This window comes from Pseudoliparis swirei, chromosome 23 (genome assembly GCF_029220125.1).
Source record: "Pseudoliparis swirei isolate HS2019 ecotype Mariana Trench chromosome 23, NWPU_hadal_v1, whole genome shotgun sequence".
NCBI lineage: Eukaryota > Metazoa > Chordata > Actinopteri > Perciformes > Liparidae > Pseudoliparis > Pseudoliparis swirei.
Window position 1 is genome coordinate 97,953 of NC_079410.1, and position 22,543 is coordinate 120,495.

The 22,543-nt window shown below is 45.8% G+C and overlaps 1 protein-coding gene across 3 annotated transcripts in view; it reads left to right on the forward strand.

Moving 5' to 3' along the window:
• abcc1 (ATP-binding cassette, sub-family C (CFTR/MRP), member 1) overlaps positions 1 to 22,133 on the forward strand; it is a 37,004-nt gene extending 14,871 nt beyond the window's left edge. For 2 of the 3 annotated variants that reach the window (XM_056407534.1, XM_056407536.1), the window contains 18 exons: positions 5,216 to 5,300; positions 5,473 to 5,542; positions 7,695 to 7,821; positions 9,851 to 10,027; positions 10,602 to 10,769; positions 12,416 to 12,590; positions 12,746 to 12,806; positions 13,665 to 13,788; positions 13,881 to 14,088; positions 15,713 to 16,023; positions 16,171 to 16,370; positions 16,470 to 16,596; positions 17,381 to 17,482; positions 18,264 to 18,410; positions 18,516 to 18,674; positions 18,846 to 19,012; positions 19,596 to 19,790; positions 20,273 to 22,133. In XM_056407534.1, the coding sequence (XP_056263509.1) occupies positions 5,216 to 5,300; positions 5,473 to 5,542; positions 7,695 to 7,821; positions 9,851 to 10,027; positions 10,602 to 10,769; positions 12,416 to 12,590; positions 12,746 to 12,806; positions 13,665 to 13,788; positions 13,881 to 14,088; positions 15,713 to 16,023; positions 16,171 to 16,370; positions 16,470 to 16,596; positions 17,381 to 17,482; positions 18,264 to 18,410; positions 18,516 to 18,674; positions 18,846 to 19,012; positions 19,596 to 19,790; positions 20,273 to 20,381 (2,712 nt within the window). In that variant the 3' untranslated portion in view covers positions 20,382 to 22,133. The remainder of the gene's footprint in view (positions 1 to 5,215; positions 5,301 to 5,472; positions 5,543 to 7,694; positions 7,822 to 9,850; positions 10,028 to 10,601; positions 10,770 to 12,415; positions 12,591 to 12,745; positions 12,807 to 13,664; positions 13,789 to 13,880; positions 14,089 to 15,712; positions 16,024 to 16,170; positions 16,371 to 16,469; positions 16,597 to 17,380; positions 17,483 to 18,263; positions 18,411 to 18,515; positions 18,675 to 18,845; positions 19,013 to 19,595; positions 19,791 to 20,272) is intronic. The other variant, XM_056407535.1, reaches the window with a different exon arrangement.
• The last annotated feature ends 410 nt before the right edge of the window (positions 22,134 to 22,543 follow it).

The window sequence follows — 22,543 nt, forward strand, 5'->3', positions numbered from 1 at the left end:
ATCCATAGTTTAACTAGAACAGGCACTCGGTAGAGCGCATACCTTCGCATATCACAAGATTGGGCATTGAATTATGAACATTTTGGCATTAGTTGCATGCCAATTGGATAAAAATTGACCGTGCTATGGTAAAAAGAAGATCTTGACCTTTGACCCGATTGATCCCAAAATCGAATCAAATGGTCCCCGGATAATAGCTAATCATCCCACCAAATGTCATGCGATTCAAGAAGATCTTGACCTTTGATCCCAAAATCTAATCAAATGGTCCCCGGATAATAACCAATCATCCTACCAAATTTCATGCGATTCGGTTTGATACTTTTTGTGTTATGCGAGTAACACGCATACAAATAAATAAATACATGGCGATCAAAACATTACCTTCCGCATTTTCAATGCGAAGGTAATGCTTCAGAGGAACTATTGGAACAGCGCATAATGTGTGTCATTTGTCTGCACCAACACCACTAATCCTTATATTTTGGAACGGGGTCTGGAAACGGGGCTCAATGAAACCACAACTATGTGCATGGAGGAATGTCACAACAAGGGAATATGAACATGATTTGTATTCATTTGGGTGGGACATTCCTTAAATCTGCTTCATATGGCTGAATATACATTTTTCAACTCAGTGTAATTTATACAGGCCTGCCTACCAGGTAGGAGGTTGATGGAGAGATGTAAATCCATCCATAAGGAGAGAGAGGAGAGAGGTGCTCAGTGTATCCTAAAACGTCCCCTAGAAGCTATAGCAGCATCTCTCGGGACTGGACCGGGTTCAGCCCTAACTATAAGCTCTGTGAAAGAGGAAAGTAGTATGTCTACTCTGAAATGAGTTATTGAAACCATATAAAATATTGTGTTGTGCAGCCCCAGTTTATAATGGCACCTAGCCGCTCTGCTGTAAGCTAAGGGCATCGATGGGGCGGCTGTAGCTCAGTGGGGTAAGGGGGGCGTCCTGCAACCCCAAGGTCGTCGGTTCGATCCCCGCATCAATTGCAAGTCGAAGTGTCCATGAGCAAGTCGCTGAACCCCCAGTTGCTCCCCGGGCGCTTCACTGCAGCCTACTGCTCCTTTATAACAGTGTGCATTTTCTACCTGTGAGGCGAGACTACTGGCTACTTGGATCCTGCTAAGTGTCTTCTTTAAATTAGTTATCTGCTGAGTTACTGTTGTATTTGTTTAGAGCTGCTGGATTGTTGGTCTGTACTGTTTTAGGATTTGTTTTGGTAGAGAGGTGTCCTGATTACTGACACCTGAATCTTCACTGATTGGACGAGCGCTCATCACCTGGTTTCAATTGAATACCAACGAGCAAGTGGTGGTGTCAACGCGGCTGGAGGTAATTGGCACCAACATGGGCTCATAACCGGATCGGGTCTTTAGCGTCAGCTGTAGCGTCATTGGATGAAGACTTGGAGGACAAAGACATAGGAGTCTTCGTGGGTGGCTGTGTATTCCACCATTTTGTGAATATGTGTGTCTTTTCCATACCTGTGCGTATCTCTACTCGTAGTTACTATAGGACTCGTTCATTCATGTACCGGAACCCCTCCTCGGTTATCATTCCTACCCCTTCTACTCACACCCAGCACCTGGTCACAGGAGGCCTCTGGAACTGTCAGTCAGCCAACCGCAAGGCCGGTTTCATCTCTGGCTTTGCCATGGAGCAGTCGCTTGACTTCCTGGCTCTCACTGAGACCTGGATCACAGCAGACAACACGTCTACCCCGGCTGCTCTCTCCTCTGCCTTCTCCTTCAGCCACACACCCAGACCCTCTGGTCGGGGTGGAGGTACAGGTTTACTCATCTCACCCACATGGTGTTTCTCTCCCTACTCGCTTCCACTCTTTATCCCACTGACTTTTGAGTTCCATGCTGTGACGGTTACTCATCCGGTTCAACTACACATTGTTGTTCTCTACCGTCCCCCTGGTTCTTTGGGAGATTTCTTGGAAGAGCTAGACGCCTCCTGTCGAACTTCTCGGAACACGGCCCCCCGCTCATCCTTCTGGGTGACTTCAACATCCAGACAGAAGTCATGTGATCTCTTACTCTTACTGTCTTCCTTTAACCTCTCACTCAGTCCCTCCCCTCCCACTCACAAAGCCGGCAACCGCCTTGACTACATTTTCACTAGAAACTGCTCTACCTCCAACCTCACTGTAACTCCTCTCCATGTCTCTGACCACTTCTTCATCTCTTACTCTCTCGCTCTATGGTACTGACAACCCACCCATATCTACAGACTCTGCACCTGTACGGCGCAACATTCGCACCCTCTGTCCCTCCTCCCTGGCCTCCTGTCCTATCTGCTCTCCCCTCAACTAGCTCCTTCTCACTCATGCAGCCTAACTCTGCCACAGACACTCTCCTCTCTTCCCTGTCTTAATCTCTTGATTCTCTTTGTCCTTTTAAGACACGACCGGTTCGGAAATCCTCTCCGGCGCCGTGGTTGTCGGACTTGGTGCTCGCCGAGAGAGCCAGCCTGCGAGCGACGGAAAGAAAATGGCGAAAAACGAATCAAGCGGAAGACTTGTTCTTCTATCAATCTCTTCTCTCCTCCTTCTCTTCATCTATATCTGCAGCCAAAAGCTCTTTCTACCTGACCAAAATTCAGTCTTCCTTCTCTAACCCTAAAAAACTCTTCTCTATCTTTTCCAACCTCCTTGATCCCCCCTGTCCCCCTCCTCCATCCACCCTTTTGCCGAGCCACTTTGTCGACTACTTTACAAACAAGATAGACGACATACGCTCCTCCTTTACCAATCCATCTTCTATCACCTCACCAACACTAACTTCTTCATCCCCCTCTCTTTCCTCTTTCACCCCCCTGTCTCCCAATCAAGTTCTTAGCTTGGTGACCTCCGCCCGACCGACCACCTGCGCCCTTGACTCCGTCCCGTCTCCCATTCTCCAGGCTATTGCTCCTGACCTTCCTCACCCATCTTATTAACAGCTCCCTCTCAACTGGCTGTTTCCCTAACTCTCTGAAGGAGGCGAGAGTCAACCCTCTCCTGAAGAAACCCACGCTTGACCCGTCTGAAGTCAGCAACTACAGACCGGTCTCTCTTCTTCCTTTTCTCTCCAAAACTCTGGAGCGAGCTATCTTGAGCCAAGTGTCCTCCTATCTCCACAGTAACAGCCTTCTTGACCCTCACCAGTCTGGCTTCAAGGCCGGCCACTCAACAGAGACTGCCCTCCTTGCTGTCTCTGAGCAGCTTCACACTGCTAGAGCAGCCTCTCTCTCCTCTGTCCTTATCCTTCTAGACCTTTCTGCAGCATTTGACACCGTGAACCACCAGATCCTTATCTCTTCTCTTCAGGACCTGGGGATCTCAGGCACTGCACTCGCTCTTTTCTCTTCCTACCTTAACGACCGCACTTACTGGGTAACTTGGAGGGGATCTGTGTCTGATCCTTGTCCTCTCACTACTGGGGTTCCTCAGGGCTCCGTCCTGGGTCCCCTTCTCTTCTCTCTGTACACAAATTCTCTCGGCTCTGTCATTCGTTCGCATGGCTTCTCCTACCATAGCTATGCTGATGACACCCAACTGATCTTCTCGTTTCCACCGGCCGAAACACGGGTGGCGGCGCGAATCTCTGCCTGTCTGACTGACATCTCTCAGTGGATGTCTGCTCACCACCTGAAGATCAACCCTGACAAGACTGAGCTACTATTCCTTCCAGGAAAGGCTCCCCACCCATGGCCTGACTACCAGCTTCAACAGCTCTGTGTTGGCCCCTACCCTGACTGCCAGGAACCTCGGGGTGACACTAGACAGTCAACTCTCCCTGACAGCCAACATCGCTGCGACGACGCGTTCCTGTAGGTACATGCTGCACAACATCAGGAGAATACGGCCTCTTCTTACTCAGAAGGCGGCACAGGTTCTGGTCCAGGCTCTGGTCATTTCACGCCTTGACTACTGCAACTCCCTCCTGGCTGGTCTACCCGCTAAGGCCATCCGACCTCTGCAGCTCATCCAGAATGCAGCAGCTCGACTGGTCTTCAGTCTCCCGAAATTCACCCACACCACTCCGCTCCTTCGATCTCTCCACTGGTTACCGGTGGCTGCCCGCATCCGCTTCAAAACACTGGTTCTGGCGTACCGTGCTCTAAACGGATCGGGCCCCGTCTACATCCGGGATATGGTCACACCGTACACCCTGGCACGTTCGCTCCGCTCGGCAACAGCCAACTGACTTGTGACTCCTGCACCTCGAGCTAATCACTCGAAATCCAGACTGTTTGCTGTCCTGGCTCCTCAGTGGTGGAATGAGCTCCCCACTGACATCAGGACAGCAAAAAGTCTCTACATCTTCCGCCTGAGACTGAAAACACATCTTTTCCGACTATCTGGATTAAAACACAGATTTGCACTTCAGTGGCACTGGGATGGCACTTATTGTGGTGCTTTTGTGGTTCGACTGAGTTGAGGAAGTGTTGCTTCCTGTGTTCTTGTAGTTCTTGGTTTGTACTCTAGGTTGAATGCACTTATTGTAAGTCGCTTTGGATAAAAGCATCTGCTAAATGACATGTAATGTAATGTAATAACTAAGGATGGGTTAAATGCAGAGAATACACTTTGTTGCCTGTGTACCTGTACTCTGTGCAATGACAGCAGATTGAATCCAATCCAATCAAAAGACACGATTTGAGGTCGATGACGGGACAAGAGTTCATATCTTTCTGTTTGCTCTCTGTGTACAAGGGGAACTAGTGTGGGCAGAACTGACCTCTTAATCAATCAGAACCATCAATCCTCGTCAATCACCCGCTACCGCAGCCAGATGTATAGATGACGAACGAGGCTACCTCCATTTTTCTTAGAATGATCTTTTCTTGCATGCAAAATAAGGTGCATCATTTTTTAGTCATTTTTGTAATTGTGCTTCTGTACTAAACTTTGCTGTGATTCATATTAACAAAAAATGTAGTAAAACAGTGTTTTTTTTTCACATTTCTAGAAAAAAAATGTTTACCACAAACATTCAATTGATTTAGAAAACTTGTATTATCTTATCTGTATCTGTTGGACACCCAGAGCCTCCACACATGGCGCATGCTTACAACTCTGATGAAAATAATGCATATGTACATTTCTGACTTTGCGTGGACACAGTTTTTTTTTTACGTGTGAATCTGCACTGTGTGCATTCTGCCACTGGTCTTAGTGTGGTTTCCTCCCTCTGTGTCAATCCTCAGGCCAGCGTGTCCTTGAAGCGTCTGCGAGTGTTCCTGTCACACGAGGAGCTGCAGGAAGACAGCGTGGAGCACGAAGCAGTACCAGGCTGAGTTTTTAATACTGCTCTTCTGTCTACTGCTCTTGTCTGTCGTGTCCTCCCTCTACCCAGAATTGTACATTTCCACTTGTTGTATAGATCCTTTTTTTTCTTGTGTCTGTTTATGGAGGTGTCTTATCATACAGTATGCTAATATACCTCCCCTCTCTTCCCCCTCAGCCTCGCTCAGTATCTCCATGGTGGATGGAGTTTTCAGCTGGTCCAGAGCTGAATCGCCCACACTAAAGAGGTCGGTGTCATCTTTCCTCAGGAAAATTACAGCAAAAATGGAATGTTCAAAATACCAGCTTGCGCACACTTCTTCATTCAAATTCAATTAGTGTGTCCCCTTTTAAAACATTACTCTAATGCCCATCGGTACAGGGAAAGAGTTGCTGTTCCTCTTGTCCATACTGACTTCCAAAGGAAATTTCAATGCAAGAAACGTGGGGCAGAACTATTTTGAAAGCACTTATTTTAGTTTATTTTAGCCTGTTAACATTTGCTGGTTATATATCATTATTTATTAGCAACCAAACCCTTCTATGTAAAGTCAGGCCCCCATGTAGCTGGAATGGAACGATCCTTTGTTTCGCGACTGCATTATTCCACCACTGTGACGGTTAAACTTTAAAATTGGCAGTTCAACCAGGTAGATAGTCGACTGTTAGGGTGCGTTCACACCAAAAGCGAAGCGATTTTTTTCATGCGAGCGAATCCCATGAAAGGTCAACGTACAGACGCTTGTGGCTGCGATAGACGCAATATTTTTCCGGGCGGCGCGTTTGGGGCGACGCGATGTGGGCGGCGCGTTTTCAGCGGCACAATTTTCGCCACTAGTTGAAATATTTCAATTTTGAGGAGATAATCTCGCAACTCAGGCCAATCAGCTCTTGAGTTGCGCCGCGCGTCATCGCTGTCCCGCCGCTGTTGAATCAAAACAAGACGGACAATAATGTTATGAACACAGTAACGGCGTTTAGATGTTCCGCTCTCGTAGCGCTGGAAGCGGAAGTCTTTCAGGCGTAACAGTAACTTCATCGGTGAAAGTGACCGCGCTGAGTGAGCCTACGGGTGATGTCATGTATATATATGATATTAATGTCATCAACCCAAACACGAGGGCGTTAGTGTGTGGGATGTCCACAACAAATATAAAGCATAACTAGTGGTTAGTTATTCTGGTGGATGAAGGAGATGATAACGGTCTTTACGGAGACGAGACACGGAGATAAGCCCCGCCCCTCTATATGTGTGCAAAAAAGCACACTGGCAGAGAAATTGCTTATTGTGGCTGCAATTGACTTGTTTTGCACTGAATATATTTACAAGGTAATTTCAGTAATTGCAACGTGTAAAAAACTAAATGAAACAAGTTCAAATATTTGGCAATAAAGAGTTTTACCCTGCATACATTTTCAAAACGCTAACGCTAAATTAGTGCAGATATGCGTTTCAAACTGTATTAGTATCAGTGGCTGCAATGAGCCTGTTTTTTTACTATATAAATGTTTTTAAAACAAGCTTGATGAAGCCACGCTCATGCTCAATGTGGAGCTCTTGTTTTAAAGGGCATCAGCAGAAGAGCCGACCTCACGGTCTAAAGGTGCGTTCACACCAAAAGCGATGCGATTTTTTTCGCGTGACCGAATCCCATGAAAAGTCAACGTACAGACGCGTGTGGCTGCGATAGACGCGATATTTTGGGGCGCTTGGGCCGACGCGTTTTCAGCGGTGCAATTTTTGCCCTGAGTTGAAATATTTCAACTTTGAGGCGGTCATCTCGCAACTCGGGCCAATCAGCTCTTGACTTCCGCTCTCGTAGCGCTGGAAGCGGAAGTCTTTCAGGCGTAACAGTAACTTCATCGGTGAAAGTGACCGCGCTGAGTGAGCCTACGGGTGATGTCATGAACCCAAACACGAGGGCGTTAGTGTGTGGGATGTCCACAACAAATATAAAGCAGAACTAGTGGTTAGTTATTCTGGTGGATGAAGGAGATGATAACGGTCTTTACGGAGACGAGACACAGAGATAAGCCCCGCCCCTCACGGAGCGTTTCGACGCTTATGGCGTGAATCGCATCGCTTTTGGTGTGAACGCACCTTTAGCCGTCACGCACGCGTAACCTGTTAACATCTACATGAAGGTACAGTCATTTCAACATGTATTTGTTAAAGACGAAGTTTTATGTCCGTGTACTTTGAGCTTGAGTGATGTGAAGTCCTCAATAAAGGTCTTTCTGCATTTCCTCCTGCGCCCTACCTGTAGTACCACTGTACCCCACTAGAGTTTGAGAACCACTGCTTTAACGTATGTTAAAAATTGTTTCTTGATTAAGAAATGAACCGGAGTGTTTCTTCAATGGAAGTGAATTGGTTTGAATCTCCCCGTGTGTCTGCAGGCTGAATGTGTGTATCCCTGAAGGCTCTTTGGTGGCCGTGGTGGGACACGTGGGTTCGGGAAAGTCCTCGCTGCTGTCGGCGCTGCTCGGAGAGATGGACAAACTGGAAGGAACTGTGGCTGTCAAGGTGGCTGCTCTGGTTCTCTCACACTAACGCACACACTGAACCTCTCCGTCTGCTGCTTTTACTACGCCGAGTAGACGGGATTAAAGCAGCACAGGCCCTGGATGACTGTTCCATTACACTTCTACGTCATAAAGGTGCATCTAAGAGTCAAATTCAATAATTGAGCATCAGCAGAGCCATGGCAGGAGGCATCAGACCCAGCCAGGTCCGATGGACCCTATGAGACGTGAAGTCACAAAGACTCAGGGGAGGAAGCAGTTAATAATGTGTGATGGAGAGATGTAAATTCATCCATAAGGAGAGAGAGAAGAGGAGAGAGGTGCTCAGTGTATCCTAAACGTCCCCTATCAGCCTATAGCAGCATCTCTAGGTCTGGACCAGGTGAACCTGATTCAGGTCTAACTATAAGACTATCAAGAGGAAAGTCTTCAGTCTACATGAGGGGACTGTGTCTGCCTCCAGGACTGAAGGTGGAGCTGGTTCCATAAAAGAGGAGGAGCTTGATACCTGAAGGCTCTGGCTCCTCCTACTTTTTAAGACTCTTGGAACTACAAGTAGCCCCGCATTTAGTGAGACAGCTCTCTAGTGGGGCAATATGGTACTACAGGCTCCCTAGTGGGGCGATATGGTACTACAAGCTCTCTAGTGGGGCAATATGGTACTACACGCTCTCTAGTGGAGCGATATGGTACTACAAGCTCTCTAGTGGGGTAACATGGTACTACAAGCTCTCTAGTGGGGTGATATGGTACTACAAGCTCTCTAGTGGGGCGATATGGTACTACAAGCTCTCTAGTGGGGCAATATGGTACTACAAGCTCTCTAGTGGGGCGATATGGTACTACAAGCTCTCTAGTGGGGTAATATGGTACTACACGCTCTCTAGTGGGGTAATATGGTACTACAAGCTCTCTAGTGGGGCAATATGGTACTACAAGCTCTCTAGTGGGGCGATATGGTATTACAAGCTCTCTAGTGGGGTAATATGGTACTACAAGCTCTCTAGTGGGGTACTATGGTACGACACGCTCCTTAAGATATGATGGAGCATCACCAATCAAGGCTTTAAGACGAGGACATTTACACACGCACTCTAACAATTTGCTCTGAGATGGGAATTAGGAGCTGGGAATGAAGCCACCTGCCAGGACAACAAGTCTGAAAACATAACCCGCCGTGCTCCAGTCAGGTTCGCCATGATTAGCAATACCATTTTATCACGGTGGAAATATTCGCATTAAAACACCGTGGCAAAATTTTTTCACATAAAGTAGTTGGACAGACGTGTAGGTATGACTACTTTGCTGAGAAGTGCTAATAAACAGCATATTATTAAAGCATTGATAGCGAAGATGAATACTGACGGCTTATAAACGCAACAATAAATGACTTAAGGTAACATAACAGATTAATAATGTTGTAATAATGCTTGCTCTCCTGTGTAAACGTTTGCTGTCCTGCCTGTTTCTGTAGTTTACTCCCAATTGTTTTGTTGCTGCTTCTAGTCTGATAGTCGAAGCAGATTTGTAGATGAATTTAGTGCATAAATCTGTTATACTTATGTCCAAAAAACACCAACTACACTGAGAATGACTGACGGAACATTGCTGAACAGATCGGGCCGCGCAATCCACTTCTGACAAAGAGATATTCTTATTGGTTGTGGATAGTGTTTGACCAATCAGGAGTTGACACTGTGATTCTATGTACTCTATTTTATGTTGTTGTTTTCTGTAGTAATTAATTGGACAACAGCCTAGACATTCACTTTGTATTTTGGCATCTACCATGATTTTAAGTAGTGCTGGAAGGCAGTCAGGAGTTAAGAGAAACAAGTTGGAGTTAATGACATCACACTGCGTGTCCATTAATGTGAGGGCTGAGGATCATTGTCTAAAACCTGTTCACAAGACGGGGTGCGGGGACATAAAGCCTGAGTGGTTCATCCTCCGGGGGGCACACACATGTCCGACCGCTCAGCAAGCGACAGAATGCCATGATGTGTTCCGACGTGTCCGTCTGCCTTCAGGGTTCCGTGGCCTACGTTCCCCAGCAGGCCTGGATCCAGAACGCCACGCTGAAAGACAACATCATGTTCGGCCAGGAGAGGAGGCAGACCTGGTATCAGCGTGTGGTGGAGGCCTGCGCCCTTGAGCCTGACCTTGAGATCCTTCCGGCTGGAGACGAGACGGAGATCGGAGAGAAGGTATCCACTACCGCCCCCATAGTCCGTTTATCTGCAGCGTGGTACACAAGTCAAGCCCCACTGGAATCCCACGTGGGCTACTTTTTGTTTGCCTTTCATAATATCTATCAGTAATGTAATATTTCATTATTTGTGCCATTTTATATATTTTAGACCAGAAAAGGTTAAGAAGCACGTGCTCATTTACAAGCCGCTGCACTTTCTACATCAGTGGCAAATATTTCAGAGAACAAATACTTTTATTCTATAATGGAAGCAGAAGGTGTTGTTCATAATAAGTTTGAGCTTTTTTCTTTTTATATGGCAAAATATTTGTATTTTTGCATTGAATCCCAATGTCCCAGGAAAATCTCAACTCTCCAGCCACGCCTGCACTGCGGTGCTGTTGCCATGGAAGCCAAATAAAAAGCAAGAGATTTCGCGGCGAATAGATTTCAGAGACAATTTAATAAGATGCTGTCTCGATAAAAGTTTTAAATGGCACAGATGTCAAAGAAGGCACAGCAGTCATGATAAAGTACTGTTGAATGCTTCTATGCCTAGCTTTATTTCTGACCGCCTCTCTTCTGCATAGGGGGTGAATCTGTCTGGAGGGCAGAAGCAGAGGGTCAGCCTGGCCAGGGCCGTCTACTGCGACCGGGCCGTCTACCTGTTGGATGACCCGCTGTCCGCCGTCGACGCTCATGTAGGAAAACACATCTTTGAGCAGGTCGTCGGCCCACAGGGACTGCTGAAGGACAAGGTGTGTGTGTGTATTTTCATTGTCCAATGGATACTATGAGACTCTGGGGAGGAGGCAGAGTTAATAATTCATCCATAAGTAGAGAGAGAAGAGGAGAGAGGTGCTCAGTGGATCTTAAATGTCCCCCAGCAGCCTATCAGCCTCTAGCAGTATATCTAAAGCACCTTGTGAGCATTCATTGTCATACATTTTTCAATTAGCTTGTTGCTAATTATTCATTCTGATGTATGCTGTTGTTGCAGGCAGGTATAATATGAACATGGACAGATTAATGTCACAAAGCGTGAAAAGCTAGGCCGAAAAACGAAATGTAGATACCTGCCAAATGAGAGATGGAATAACACAATGTCTAGAAAACTCTGTCACCAAACACCACAGGACATCATTGATGTATTTTAACTGCTAAAACTTTGTTTGTACGGTTTCAGTTTTGAGGGAAAGGTAATGTATCTATTACATCATCATAATAATAAGTGCACCTGTCTGATGCTTTTCATTAACAGTAACCTAAACTAGTACTAGTCATTAACTTCATGCATCATCGTTCATACGGTAACTTAAACTAGTACTAGTCATTAATTCCCTGCATCATCGTTCTTAGGGTAACTTAAACTAGTACTAGTTATTAATTAGTCATCATCGTTCATACCGTAACTTAAACTAGTACATAATATATATATATAATAATTGTATACAGGACTGTCTCAGAAAATTAGAATATTGTGATGAAGTTCTTTATTTTCTGCAATGCAATTAAAAAAACAAAAATGTCATGCATTCTGGATTCATTACAAATCAACTGAAATATTGCAAGCCTTTTATTCTTTTAATATTGCTGATTATGGCTTACAGCTTAAGAAAACTCAAATATCCTATCTCTAAATATTAGAATATCATGAAAAAGTATACTAGTAGGGTATTAAACAAATCACTTGAATTGTCTAATTAACTCGAAACACCTGCAAGGGTTTCCTGAGCCTTGACAAACACTCAGCTGTTATACATTTTTTTTTTTACTTGGTCTGAGGAAATATTAAAATTTTATGAGATAGGATTTTAGAGTTTTCTTAAGCTGTAAACCATAATCAGCAATATTAAAAGAATAAAAGGCTCGCAATATTTCAGTTGATTTGTAATGAATCCAGAATGCATGACATTTTTGTTTTTTTAATTGCATTACAGAAAATAAAGAACTTCATCACAATATTCTAATTTTCTGAGACAGTCCTGTATTCGAGCGTCTGAAAAATATATATATATATATTTTCTTTAAAAAAATATTTGTGTCCATCTTTCTTTGCAGTGTAGACAGTTGTCACCAATGCGGGAATAGTATATAATATTCCGCCGTTGAATCACGCCTTCAGCATTTGATGACGGTACGCGATGCAGAGCGTTGTTATGGGGGTTATGTTCCCCAACGACAGCAACAATAAATGGCCTGAAGGACTCGGATAAGGATGAAGGGTTGAAACCAATTGATTGGGACCAATGTGAGAATGTAGTTTTCTGTGTGGTAATAACGTAAAGTAGTTTAAAGATGTGTTTATGATGATCATAGTGATCATAGTGAGGTGCAATACAAAATTGGCACAGGTATTCCCCTTTTGCACACAGGCGTGTTACATGTGTGTGCATGTGTGCAGACACGTGTGCTGGTGACCCACGGACTGAGCTACCTGCCTCAGACCGACCTGATCCTGGTCATGGTGGAGGGCGAGATCACGGAGATGGGCTCCTACCAGCACCTCATGGCCACCGAGGGCGCCTTCGCCGAGTTCCAGAGGACGTACGCTGCCGTCGACCACCCCGCCGATGACGGTGAGACGCGCTGCACACTGCACCGAGCCTAGTGGTTGGAGCTGGGAACGAAGACGCACAAACCAGTGGTTTGGATCCAAGTCGTGGTTTGCTGGCCATGTTTATGGATCAGTCCATTTTGTCACAAAAATGTTCTTCTAAAAACTACTATTCAGAAACTGTGCCAAAGAGTGGAAGCAAAGCATCGGAGAACGGCAGCACAGCTGCTCTTGTTGGGTGAGTAGAAGAAAATAAATGTATCAGACTTTTGGAGAGGCACACAATACCGGGCAGAACCGAGTCATTGTTTACATGGGCTTTTGTGAACAAGAATATTACAGAATTAGAAATGTCATTTTTTTTGTAATCCCAAATCTTTACGTCACAAACTTGTAGTGAACTACTATTTACCTTCGCATTGAAAATGCAACGGTAATGTTTTGATCGGCGTGTATTTGGATGCGTGCGTGCGTGTTATTCGCATAAGTAAAAAAATATTAAACGGAATCGCATTAAATTTGGTGGGATGATTGGTTATTATCCGGGGACCATTTGATTAGATTTTGGGGTTGATCGGGTCAAAGTTCAAGGTCAAGGTCATGAAAAGGTTAAAATCTTCTTTTTACCATATAGCGCGGTCAATTTTTATCCAATTGGCATGCAACTAATGCCAAAATGTTCATAATTCAATGCCCAATCTTGTGATATGCGAAGGTATGCGCTCTACAGAGTGCCCGTTCTAGTTTCAGTTTGTTTTTAATCGATTTCTGAAAATTCTGGAGATTTTTATCATTAGTTTTATCAACACCCCCCATCAGGCTGCCTGTTGTGGTTGTGGGAAACGTTCTAAGTAAAATAAAGAACTTTCGAACAGCATTTTAGACGAGAGAATGTAAAATTCCTCCAGTACACACGGGTGAGGTTACACTGTCGGATGATATTGGATAAAGACCCTGAGGCAGCCTTAAATCACCCATATGTGGGTCATGCATGTGGTTCAGCATCACCAGACCTGTAATATACTCTCTGTTCCTCTCGTTGAAGCTCTTGCATATAATCAAACGCCTCACTTTTTTTTTTATTGCCACATGGAAGCAGCAGTCCGGTAGTCGGCAGTGTGTCCAAACTGTGCCAGAAGAATGAGGAGGACAAGGTGCCGGGCGAGAAGGCCAAGCAGGCGGGCAAGCTGACGGAGGCCGACAAGGCCAGCACTGGACTGGTAGGTGGAAGCTTGACGGGACTAATTCATTGTCTTTGCGGTGCCGGTATGTGATGGTACCAACCACAGCCTGGTCTCCTCCCCCTGCCCAGGTCAAGCTGTCCGTGTTCGGGTCGTATCTGAAAGCCATCGGAGTGACTCTGTCCTGCGTCAGTCTGCTGCTGTTCCTCACCCAAAACCTGATGTCCCTGTTCTCCAACTACTGGCTGAGCCTGTGGACCGACGACCCCGTGGTCAACGGCACTCAGCCCAACAGACTGATGAGGCTCGGGGTGTACGGCGCTCTCGGCTTGTTCCAGGGTGAGGAGCGGTGCAGGCGTCCAATTCGTGAAATGACACGAGAACACAACGATCTCATGCTGCGTTCGCACCAAAAGCGGTGAGAATCTTTCACGCGAGTAGATCCGCAAAATTCGCCCGACGGCGAGTTGCGAAAGCCAATCGTTGAGATGCGCCGCCGCTGGTGAATATAACTGCTGCTGCTCTAGTAGCGCTGTAAGCGGCAGTCATACAGACATAGTTGGTGAAAGTCACCGAGCTGTGTGATCCTACGGGTGATGTTATGTGTAATATATATATGTATATATGATATTCATTTTATGAACCCAGACACAAGGGCGTTAGATGCTCCGATGTTAATGGGATGTCCACAACAAGTATAAAGCAGGACGAGTGGTTAGTTCTTCCATGGTAATATGAATGAATAAATGATAACTGTTTCCACGGAATAAAGCCTTGGAGATAAGCCCCGCCCCCTCTAAGGCGCAAATGAAGCGAGTAAAACCGTTGGTGTGAACGCAGCATAAGAAGCTATTCTAGCAATATACTGAACCAGGGAGTGATATCTATCCAGGGATATGTTACCCGAGTTAAATTAAGTAAAGACTTGATTTATTGACATTTGTAGACACTTTGCCCTTCACCTGACTTAATGACTTGATATCCTCCTTAAACCGAAAGATTAAATATGGTGTTCAGTTTCCTGATGCTTTAAATGAGTCTCATTGCGCAAGCAAGAGGGAAAGTATGATGGGCAGTGATTGGCCATCCAGAAGACGATAAAATGATTAACTCTTTTAGGACTCGAAACATGCAACTTGTTTCTGACTTGGATCTGAAACCAGTCCAGGTGACCTATTTTTAAACGCGGCAGTTGAAGTTAGACTTGTGTTACTCTTGTCCGGTTTCTGACCTCAATGAGTTAAGGTGCGTTCACACCAAAAGCGATGCGATTTTTTTCGTGCGACCGAATCCCATGAAGAGTCAACGTACAGACGCGATGTGGGCGACGCGATGTGGGCGACGCGTTTACAGCGGCGCAATTTTCGCCCGGAGTTGAAATATCAACTTTGAGGCTGTCATCTCGCAACTCGGGCCAATCAGCTCTTGAGTTGCTCTGCGCGTCATCGCTGTCCCGCCGCTGTTGAATCAGAACAAGACGGACAATAATGTTATGAACACAATAACATATATTATATATAATAATGTTATGAACACAGTAACGGCATTTAGATGTTCCGCTCTCGTAGCGCTGGAAGCGGAAGTCTTTCAGACGTAACAGTAACTTCATCGGTGAAAGTGACCGAGCTGAGTGAGCCTACGGGTGATGTCATCAACCCAAACACGAGGGCGTTAGTGTGTGGGATGTCCACAACAAATATAAAGCAGAACTAGTGGTTAGTTATTCTGGTGGATGAAGGAGATGATAACGGTCTTTACGGAGACGAGACACGGAGATAAGCTCCGCCCCTCGCGGAGCGTCTCGACGCTTATGGTGAGAACACGGTGAACGGTCGAGCGAGTAAACTCACGCGTTTTTGGGCGACGCGAAAAATCGCTTCGCTTTTGGTGTGAACGCACCTTAAGATGTGTGTTTGAAATTCCCACAGCATGCACAAACCAACTCGATGCTCTTCTTGCGTAGGCGTGTCCGTCTTCGGTTACTCCCTCTCCACGTCCATCGGAGGCATCCTGGCGTCCCGCTGCCTCCACCAGTCCATGCTGTACGACGTCCTGCGCTCGCCCATCTCCTTCTTCGAGCGGACGCCCAGCGGCAACCTCGTCAACCGCTTCGCCAAGGAGATGGACACCATTGACACGGTGCTCCCCAGCATTATTAAGATGTTCATGGGCTCCATGTTCAACGTGATGGGCTCTTGCGTCATCATCCTGATCGCCACGCCGCTGGTGGCCATCATCATCCCTGTTCTCGGGCTGCTCTACTTTTTTGTGCAGGTTAGTTTGAAGTGTTCAGATAGCAGAACAAGGTGCTAAATATGGGGTACTATTTGTAAAAAGGTCTGTGCCTACCCTCTTCGTTGTATTTCATCCTGACCGGTTGCTCGGAAGTTGTCAGAAGTCTCTGTCCTTCCCTCCGTCCAGAGGTTTTATGTGGCATCGTCTCGCCAGCTGAAGCGCCTGGAGTCGGTCAGCCGTTCGCCCATCTACACCCACTTCAACGAATCGCTGCTGGGCACCTCCGTCATCCGAGCCTTCGGGGAGCAGGAGCGCTTCATCCGCGAGAGTGACCAGCGCGTGGACCACAACCAGAAGGCCTACTACCCCAGCATAGTAGCAAACAGGTCACGGGCAAACAGTGTTTCGTCTTTAGTTGGATATGCCGCTTCCTGTTTCTACAATGGTCTTTTGTCTTGACTGTCAATGAATCTGTGTGTGTGTAGGTGGCTAGCCGTCCGCTTGGAGTTTGTAGGAAACTGCATCGTGTCCTTCGCCGCTCTGTTTGCCGTCATAGCCAGAGAGAGTCTCAGCCCGGGCATCATGGGGCTGTCCATCTCCTATGCCCTCCAGGTAAACGCTCCCTTCTCACACCGGAAACCCGGTCACTTCCTCGTCAGGGCTTCAGAGGGGTGACTCTCTGTCCACCAGGATGCTTTGCATGTATTTAGGAATGTGCTATATAATTGCGTCATTCACTTTGCGCCACCTTTTTGTATCCGTATCGTTCTAGACCTTTTTAATCGGATCGGCACCCTTATGGTGGTCCACTTCGTCACCACCACACTGGCATTCACTGATGTTCAGGAAGGGAGGAACACGTGATGTAGAGAACGCTAACTGCTCATTCTATAAGTGTTCGTTTTTGTGACGGCATTCCTTACTATTGCCATTAGCAATTAAACACTCTCGGAAAGCTGATCGCTGAGGTCTGATGATTATCAAAAGCAAGTTGGAAGACTTGCATCTTTTCATGGAAGCGTGCTGCATCCTGTTAAGAAAACAGATCTCCGATTTTTCGGAAGTAAAGAAGACGAAAAAAAGGCTTTCATGTAAAAACATTTTACTTAGTTTAGTTTCATTTTCGACGTGGTTTAGTTGGTCGACGGCTCTGGTTTAGCTGTCCAGACATAAAGCCTCATGTTTGCTTCCATGAAATCCAGCTCTCAGGTAAATGAGAACCTTATGGAAGTCACATTGCGTAAGGGCCTGTATCCTGTGTTTTTTTTTGCCTCAAGTGAATGCATTACGCATCTGTATTTGTTTTTTAATACTGCAATCTATTCACCTCCCCTGTGTGTTGATGGATGGACAGACCTCTCAAAACCTTTTGTCCTGTTCCTGTCCCCATTTGCAGCTGACCGCCTCCCTGACCTGGCTGGTGAGGATGTCCTCTGAGGTGGAGACCAACATCGTGGCTGTGGAGAGAGTGAAAGAGTACAGTGACACGGAGAAAGAGGTACGAAGACCACATGGGGCTGGATCGGAACCAGTATTTAGGATTTAAAGGAGAGGAAACCGAATTTAGAACGAGTTTCTGTCTCTACATGGATAGACTGTGCATCGGAAGTGACACAAAACGTCAAAAAGAGTGAAATTCGACTACAGATGAATAATATGTTTCGGAAACTCTCAAATCAATCTACACAAAAGTGAGGTTTTTATTAAACTATTTCCACCAGCTCAAATTCATGCTGTGTTTAAGCACTGCTGTAAAACGGGGACATCTGGGCTTCCAATGACATCGTGTTCAATGTGGGGGAAGATGTTTTCTTCTAAATAATCCTTATACCTTTTGATTAGAACACATATTTGCCAATTAAAGACTCTGTGAGCCGTGAGAATCGTCTCAAAACTCCTAACGCGATGAGTCAATACAGCCGAATATCAATAATCTAGATATCACCTGATTATCGGGGTATTGATCCTCCGGTGTTTTGATATTCATGTTGGCTGATTATTTGGTTGAACCACAGATTATGTGCCATTGTAGCTTTTCTCTGTAATGCAACAATTTCTATTTTGAAAATGGTGGTGTGTCTTTATATACATTTGGAAAATGTTATGTTTACTTTTGACAGTTTGAATCTAATCTAGCTTCCCCTTGATCAGCTGGTTAAGGGAAACTTAATATAACTTTGAGTTACTTTTTCCATTTGATACTTGAAATAACTTTTGCTGAATTTATTGATTTATTTGGAAGTTATGCTTATCAAAACGAGTTACCCTGTGTCCACCAGGCGGCGTGGAAACATGAGCCCTCCAGCCTCCCACCGGGGTGGCCCACCAATGGCTGCATAGACATCCGAGGCCTCGGCCTACGCTACCGCCACGATCTGGACCTCGCCATTCGCAACATCACCATCAAAATCGACCAGGGAGAGAAGGTACGCCTTTAAAATGTGGTTGAATTGATGAGTGTGGGACCGTTTGACGGTGTATGTGCACACCGTCGGGCCCCGTCACATGTCCTGCTCCGTCTACCCCGTAAGGTGGGGATTGTGGGGCGCACCGGAGCCGGGAAATCATCCCTGACGCTGGCGCTGTTCCGCATCATCGAGGCGTCCGAGGGCCAGATCTTCATCGACGGCGTGGACATCGCTCAGCTGGGCCTCCACGAGCTCCGGTCCAGAATCACCATCATACCACAGGTCGGTGCACAGATGACGCAACAAAAAAAGTTCCGCAGGGGATGGAAATGAATGCTAGCTCAAAAAAGGTACCCAGGAAAGGGGTGCTCAGCTTGCCCCTCCCTTGTCTTGAGAAATCCCGATGACACGGTTGTCGTCGTCGTCCGATCCCCCCCCCTCCCCCCTCCTCAGGATCCGGTGCTGTTTTCAGGCTCTCTGAGGATGAACCTGGATCCTTTCGAAAGCTTCTCCGACGAGGAGGTCTGGAGGTCTCTGGAGTACTCTCATCTCAAGAGCTTCGTGTCTGGCCTGCCGAACAAACTCAGCCATGAGTGTAGCGAAGGAGGGGAGAACCTCAGGTATAACTCCACCAACATATTTGACTTCTTTGACCTTTAGTTTAAATCAGGCTTGTCTCAGAGACATCTTTATCTATACTTCTTACTTTTTTAATGAACTAACTTCATGCGTCCCTCCTTCGTTGACAACAGCCGTCTCTTACTCCTCACCACGTCCGACACAGAAATGTCATCCTAAAAGCCTCCTGCCTTTTTTTGTTTGTTGGGACACGTCTGCAGGAAGTGTAGAGTTAAATGAGGGAAGCAATTCCTAAGGAAATTGCTTTTTTTATTTAAAAAAAATGACAAAGCATCAATAAAGTCTCTTGTAGCCTGGATGCATCTTTAGACATACATATTATATTGTATGTCTAAAGAAAGCAGTATAATATTCATGATGCTTAACCTGCTCTAGAGCATTCTTTCAGACACTCTGCAAACTTCAGGTTGACGGTCAAGTCTTAAAGGTCTTAAAACACATAAACAACCCAAAGGGGACCCGGGTCTATCGAACCAGACCCTGATCTGAACACATGGCCAGCGAGGAAGACGAGCGCCACTCTGCTTCTTCTAGCGCGTTGACGTCTCCGTGTTCTCCCCCCAGTGTCGGTCAGCGACAGCTGCTCTGCTTGGCCAGAGCTCTGCTGAGGAAGACCAAGATCCTGGTGCTGGACGAGGCCACCGCCGCCGTGGACATGGAGACGGACAACTTGATCCAGTCCACCATCCGATCTCAGTTTGAAGACTGCACCGTTCTGACCATAGCGCACCGCCTGAACACGGTCATGGACTACACCCGGTGTGTGTGTGTGTGACAGAAAAGGAAGAGGAAGTGTGTGTGACAGAAAAGGGTGTGAGTGTGAGACAGAAAAGGAAGTGTGTGTGTGTGAGACAGAAAAGGAAGTGTGTGTGTGTCTGAGAGACAGAAAAGGAAGTGTGTGTGTGTGAGAAAAGGGTGTGTGTGAGGGACAGAAAAGGAAGTGTGTGTGTGTGAGGGACAGAAAAGGAAGTGTGTGTGAGAAAAGGGTGTGTGTGTGTGTGAGACAGAAAAGGAAGTGTGTGTGAGAAAAGGGTGTTTGTGAGAGACAGTAAAGGAAGTGTGTGTCAGAGAGACAGAAAGGGAGTGTGACAGAAAAGTGTTTGACAGAACGTGTGTGAGACTGAGTTTGTGTGTGTGTGAGACAGAACGTGAGTGTGTGTGCAGACCAGATGTTCACACACCTGTGTGTGTGAACATCTGAGGCTGTCATACCAACATATGCGTGCGTTCTGTCCCCTCAGGGTTCTGGTGCTGGACAAGGGAGAAATGTCCGAGTTCGACTCCCCCTCCAACCTCCTCGCTCAACGAGGAGCCTTTTACAAGATGGCCAAGGACGCCGGGCTGGTCTGAGGCCCCAGAGGCCTCTCCTCGTTCAGCAGCTCCTCTCGAGCTCCTCCCCAGGCCGTCTGCTCCACGCCGCGGACTTCCTGAGATGAAGAAGAAGAAGAAGGGATTGTTAGGATTTAGAGTGTTTGACTATTTGTTTGAGCTGCTCCACGACACACTTAAGTTCACGACGCTATGCTGCCCGTCCCAAACCAACCGGGTTCCTCCTGTCGGCCCCGGACCGGCAGCCCCCTGGTTCTTTGTGTTCCTTTTCTGCCATTTCTCTCACGAGGGGCATACTGAATATGGCTTTTATTTATAGAGCGTTATATCTGTGCTGGAGCAGGGAAGGTGGGTTTTGACTTCTTTACAGACCAAAGTCCCCGCAGTCGACAGTTCTCTTCTGGTTGTGTGCAGAGCACAAAGAGGCTGTTGTGCTCCAAATTCTAAATCCTACGGTGCCAAAGACTGCCCTCGAACATCTGTTCTTTTTTGAGACATAGAGTTGAAAACATTTATGCTGATTTGAGATAATGGACTTTCACTTCAGACTAAGTCAGAAATGCCTGCCTCATGAATGCCTCATCCAAAATGTAAACAGTATGTTCTGTACACTAATCTTTTCTACAATGCTGCCGTTTATTTTTTATTTTTACAATTGGTAATTAAGTAATGGACACCCTTCACAGTTTTATACCAACAGGAAAATAATATCAACAAGAGATACAAGCTGCGGCCTGCACTCTTTACACCGATGCGCCCCATTTTCTCATTCTAAGGGAACACGTAAAATATGTGGACTGCCCGGTGGTGTGCTGGTCCTCCCTGGGTGTTCCTCTGGGTTCTCCGGGGGTTCCTCCCACTGTCAAAAGAGAAGTAGCTCATGTTAACCGGACTCTAAAGTGCCCGGAGGTGTGATTGGTTGTCTGGCATCCTGTCCAGGGTGAACCCCGCCTTTTTGCCCCAATGTCAGCTGGGATGAGCTCCAGCCTCCCCGGACGGATGGAGATATAATATCTCCAGGCTTATCTTTTTCAGCTGGGACGACGCTAAATGCTTTGAGCTTAACAAAGTAGCTAAAAGAATGGAGAGGGTTCCACTTTGCCCCAATGAATGTACGATCAGCAGGATTTGTGTTTCGAAGGCCTTACTTTCAGACGTCATCAGGAGGATACAGCAGCAGCGGTGCCCGCTGATTGGTCCGAAGCAGCCGTTGCTCTGATGTCACAAACCCAGGCAGTGGTGGTTTGTGACGTCAACGCATAAACAAAACTTCAAACGCACAAACTGTTGGATAGATTCACCGGGAGTGTGACCGTTCGTCCAGCACTGACTGTTAATTTATTGTGTTTTGTTCTTTCAACATACGCTTAAAATGTTCATGCAATCTGCTGATTGGCTAAGAGGCTCTACTCGTGTCGGACACGCTGACTGTTACATATTTTGTGTTCATACAAAACAACACTATTGTTCTAAATTGTATTTTAGGGGAACTCTAATGTACACCAAATGGACATTATACTATTTTTGCGTTCCTTTTTTGTTTTTATGTCCACTTTAAAAATTATTACAATTGTTTACATTTGACATGTCACTCAAACAAATGGATGCATTAAAAAAAACATGTTCTAGAAGTCTGACCTCAACTCTCACAGCAGTTTTCCAATTGATTTGACACGAGAACACTAAATATATTATAACTTGGTTATAGATGGAGGAAACTGCAACATTATGTAAAGCATTTTGAGAATAAATAAAGCATATTTGTTGAACATATTTATGATTACAAAGTAGATATTGTTTTGTGATAGCAAACATTATTTTACAGATTGTAAAGCCCTTTGAGGCACATTTTTGTGATGTTGGGCTGTATACAATAAACTGAATTTAATTTAATTAGCTAAACTAAACTCAAGTAGTTTAGTTTTGCAGTGTAACAATTACATTTTTAGGTAGCACACACCTTTCAAATTAGAAAGAGACCTAATGTTAATGAGAACAATCAGATCATGGAAACTCAAGTAAAAGCAAAAATGTATTTGAAATTTAAAAAAATATTTCACTTTAATTTTGGTTCTAGTTGCTTTTAATGAAACACTGTAAAGTCTTATTCAGATGGAACATTCCAGGCATGCTCTGCCAGTAACTTGTTTTGTGAATGCTTACAATCAGAAAATAAGAAATTA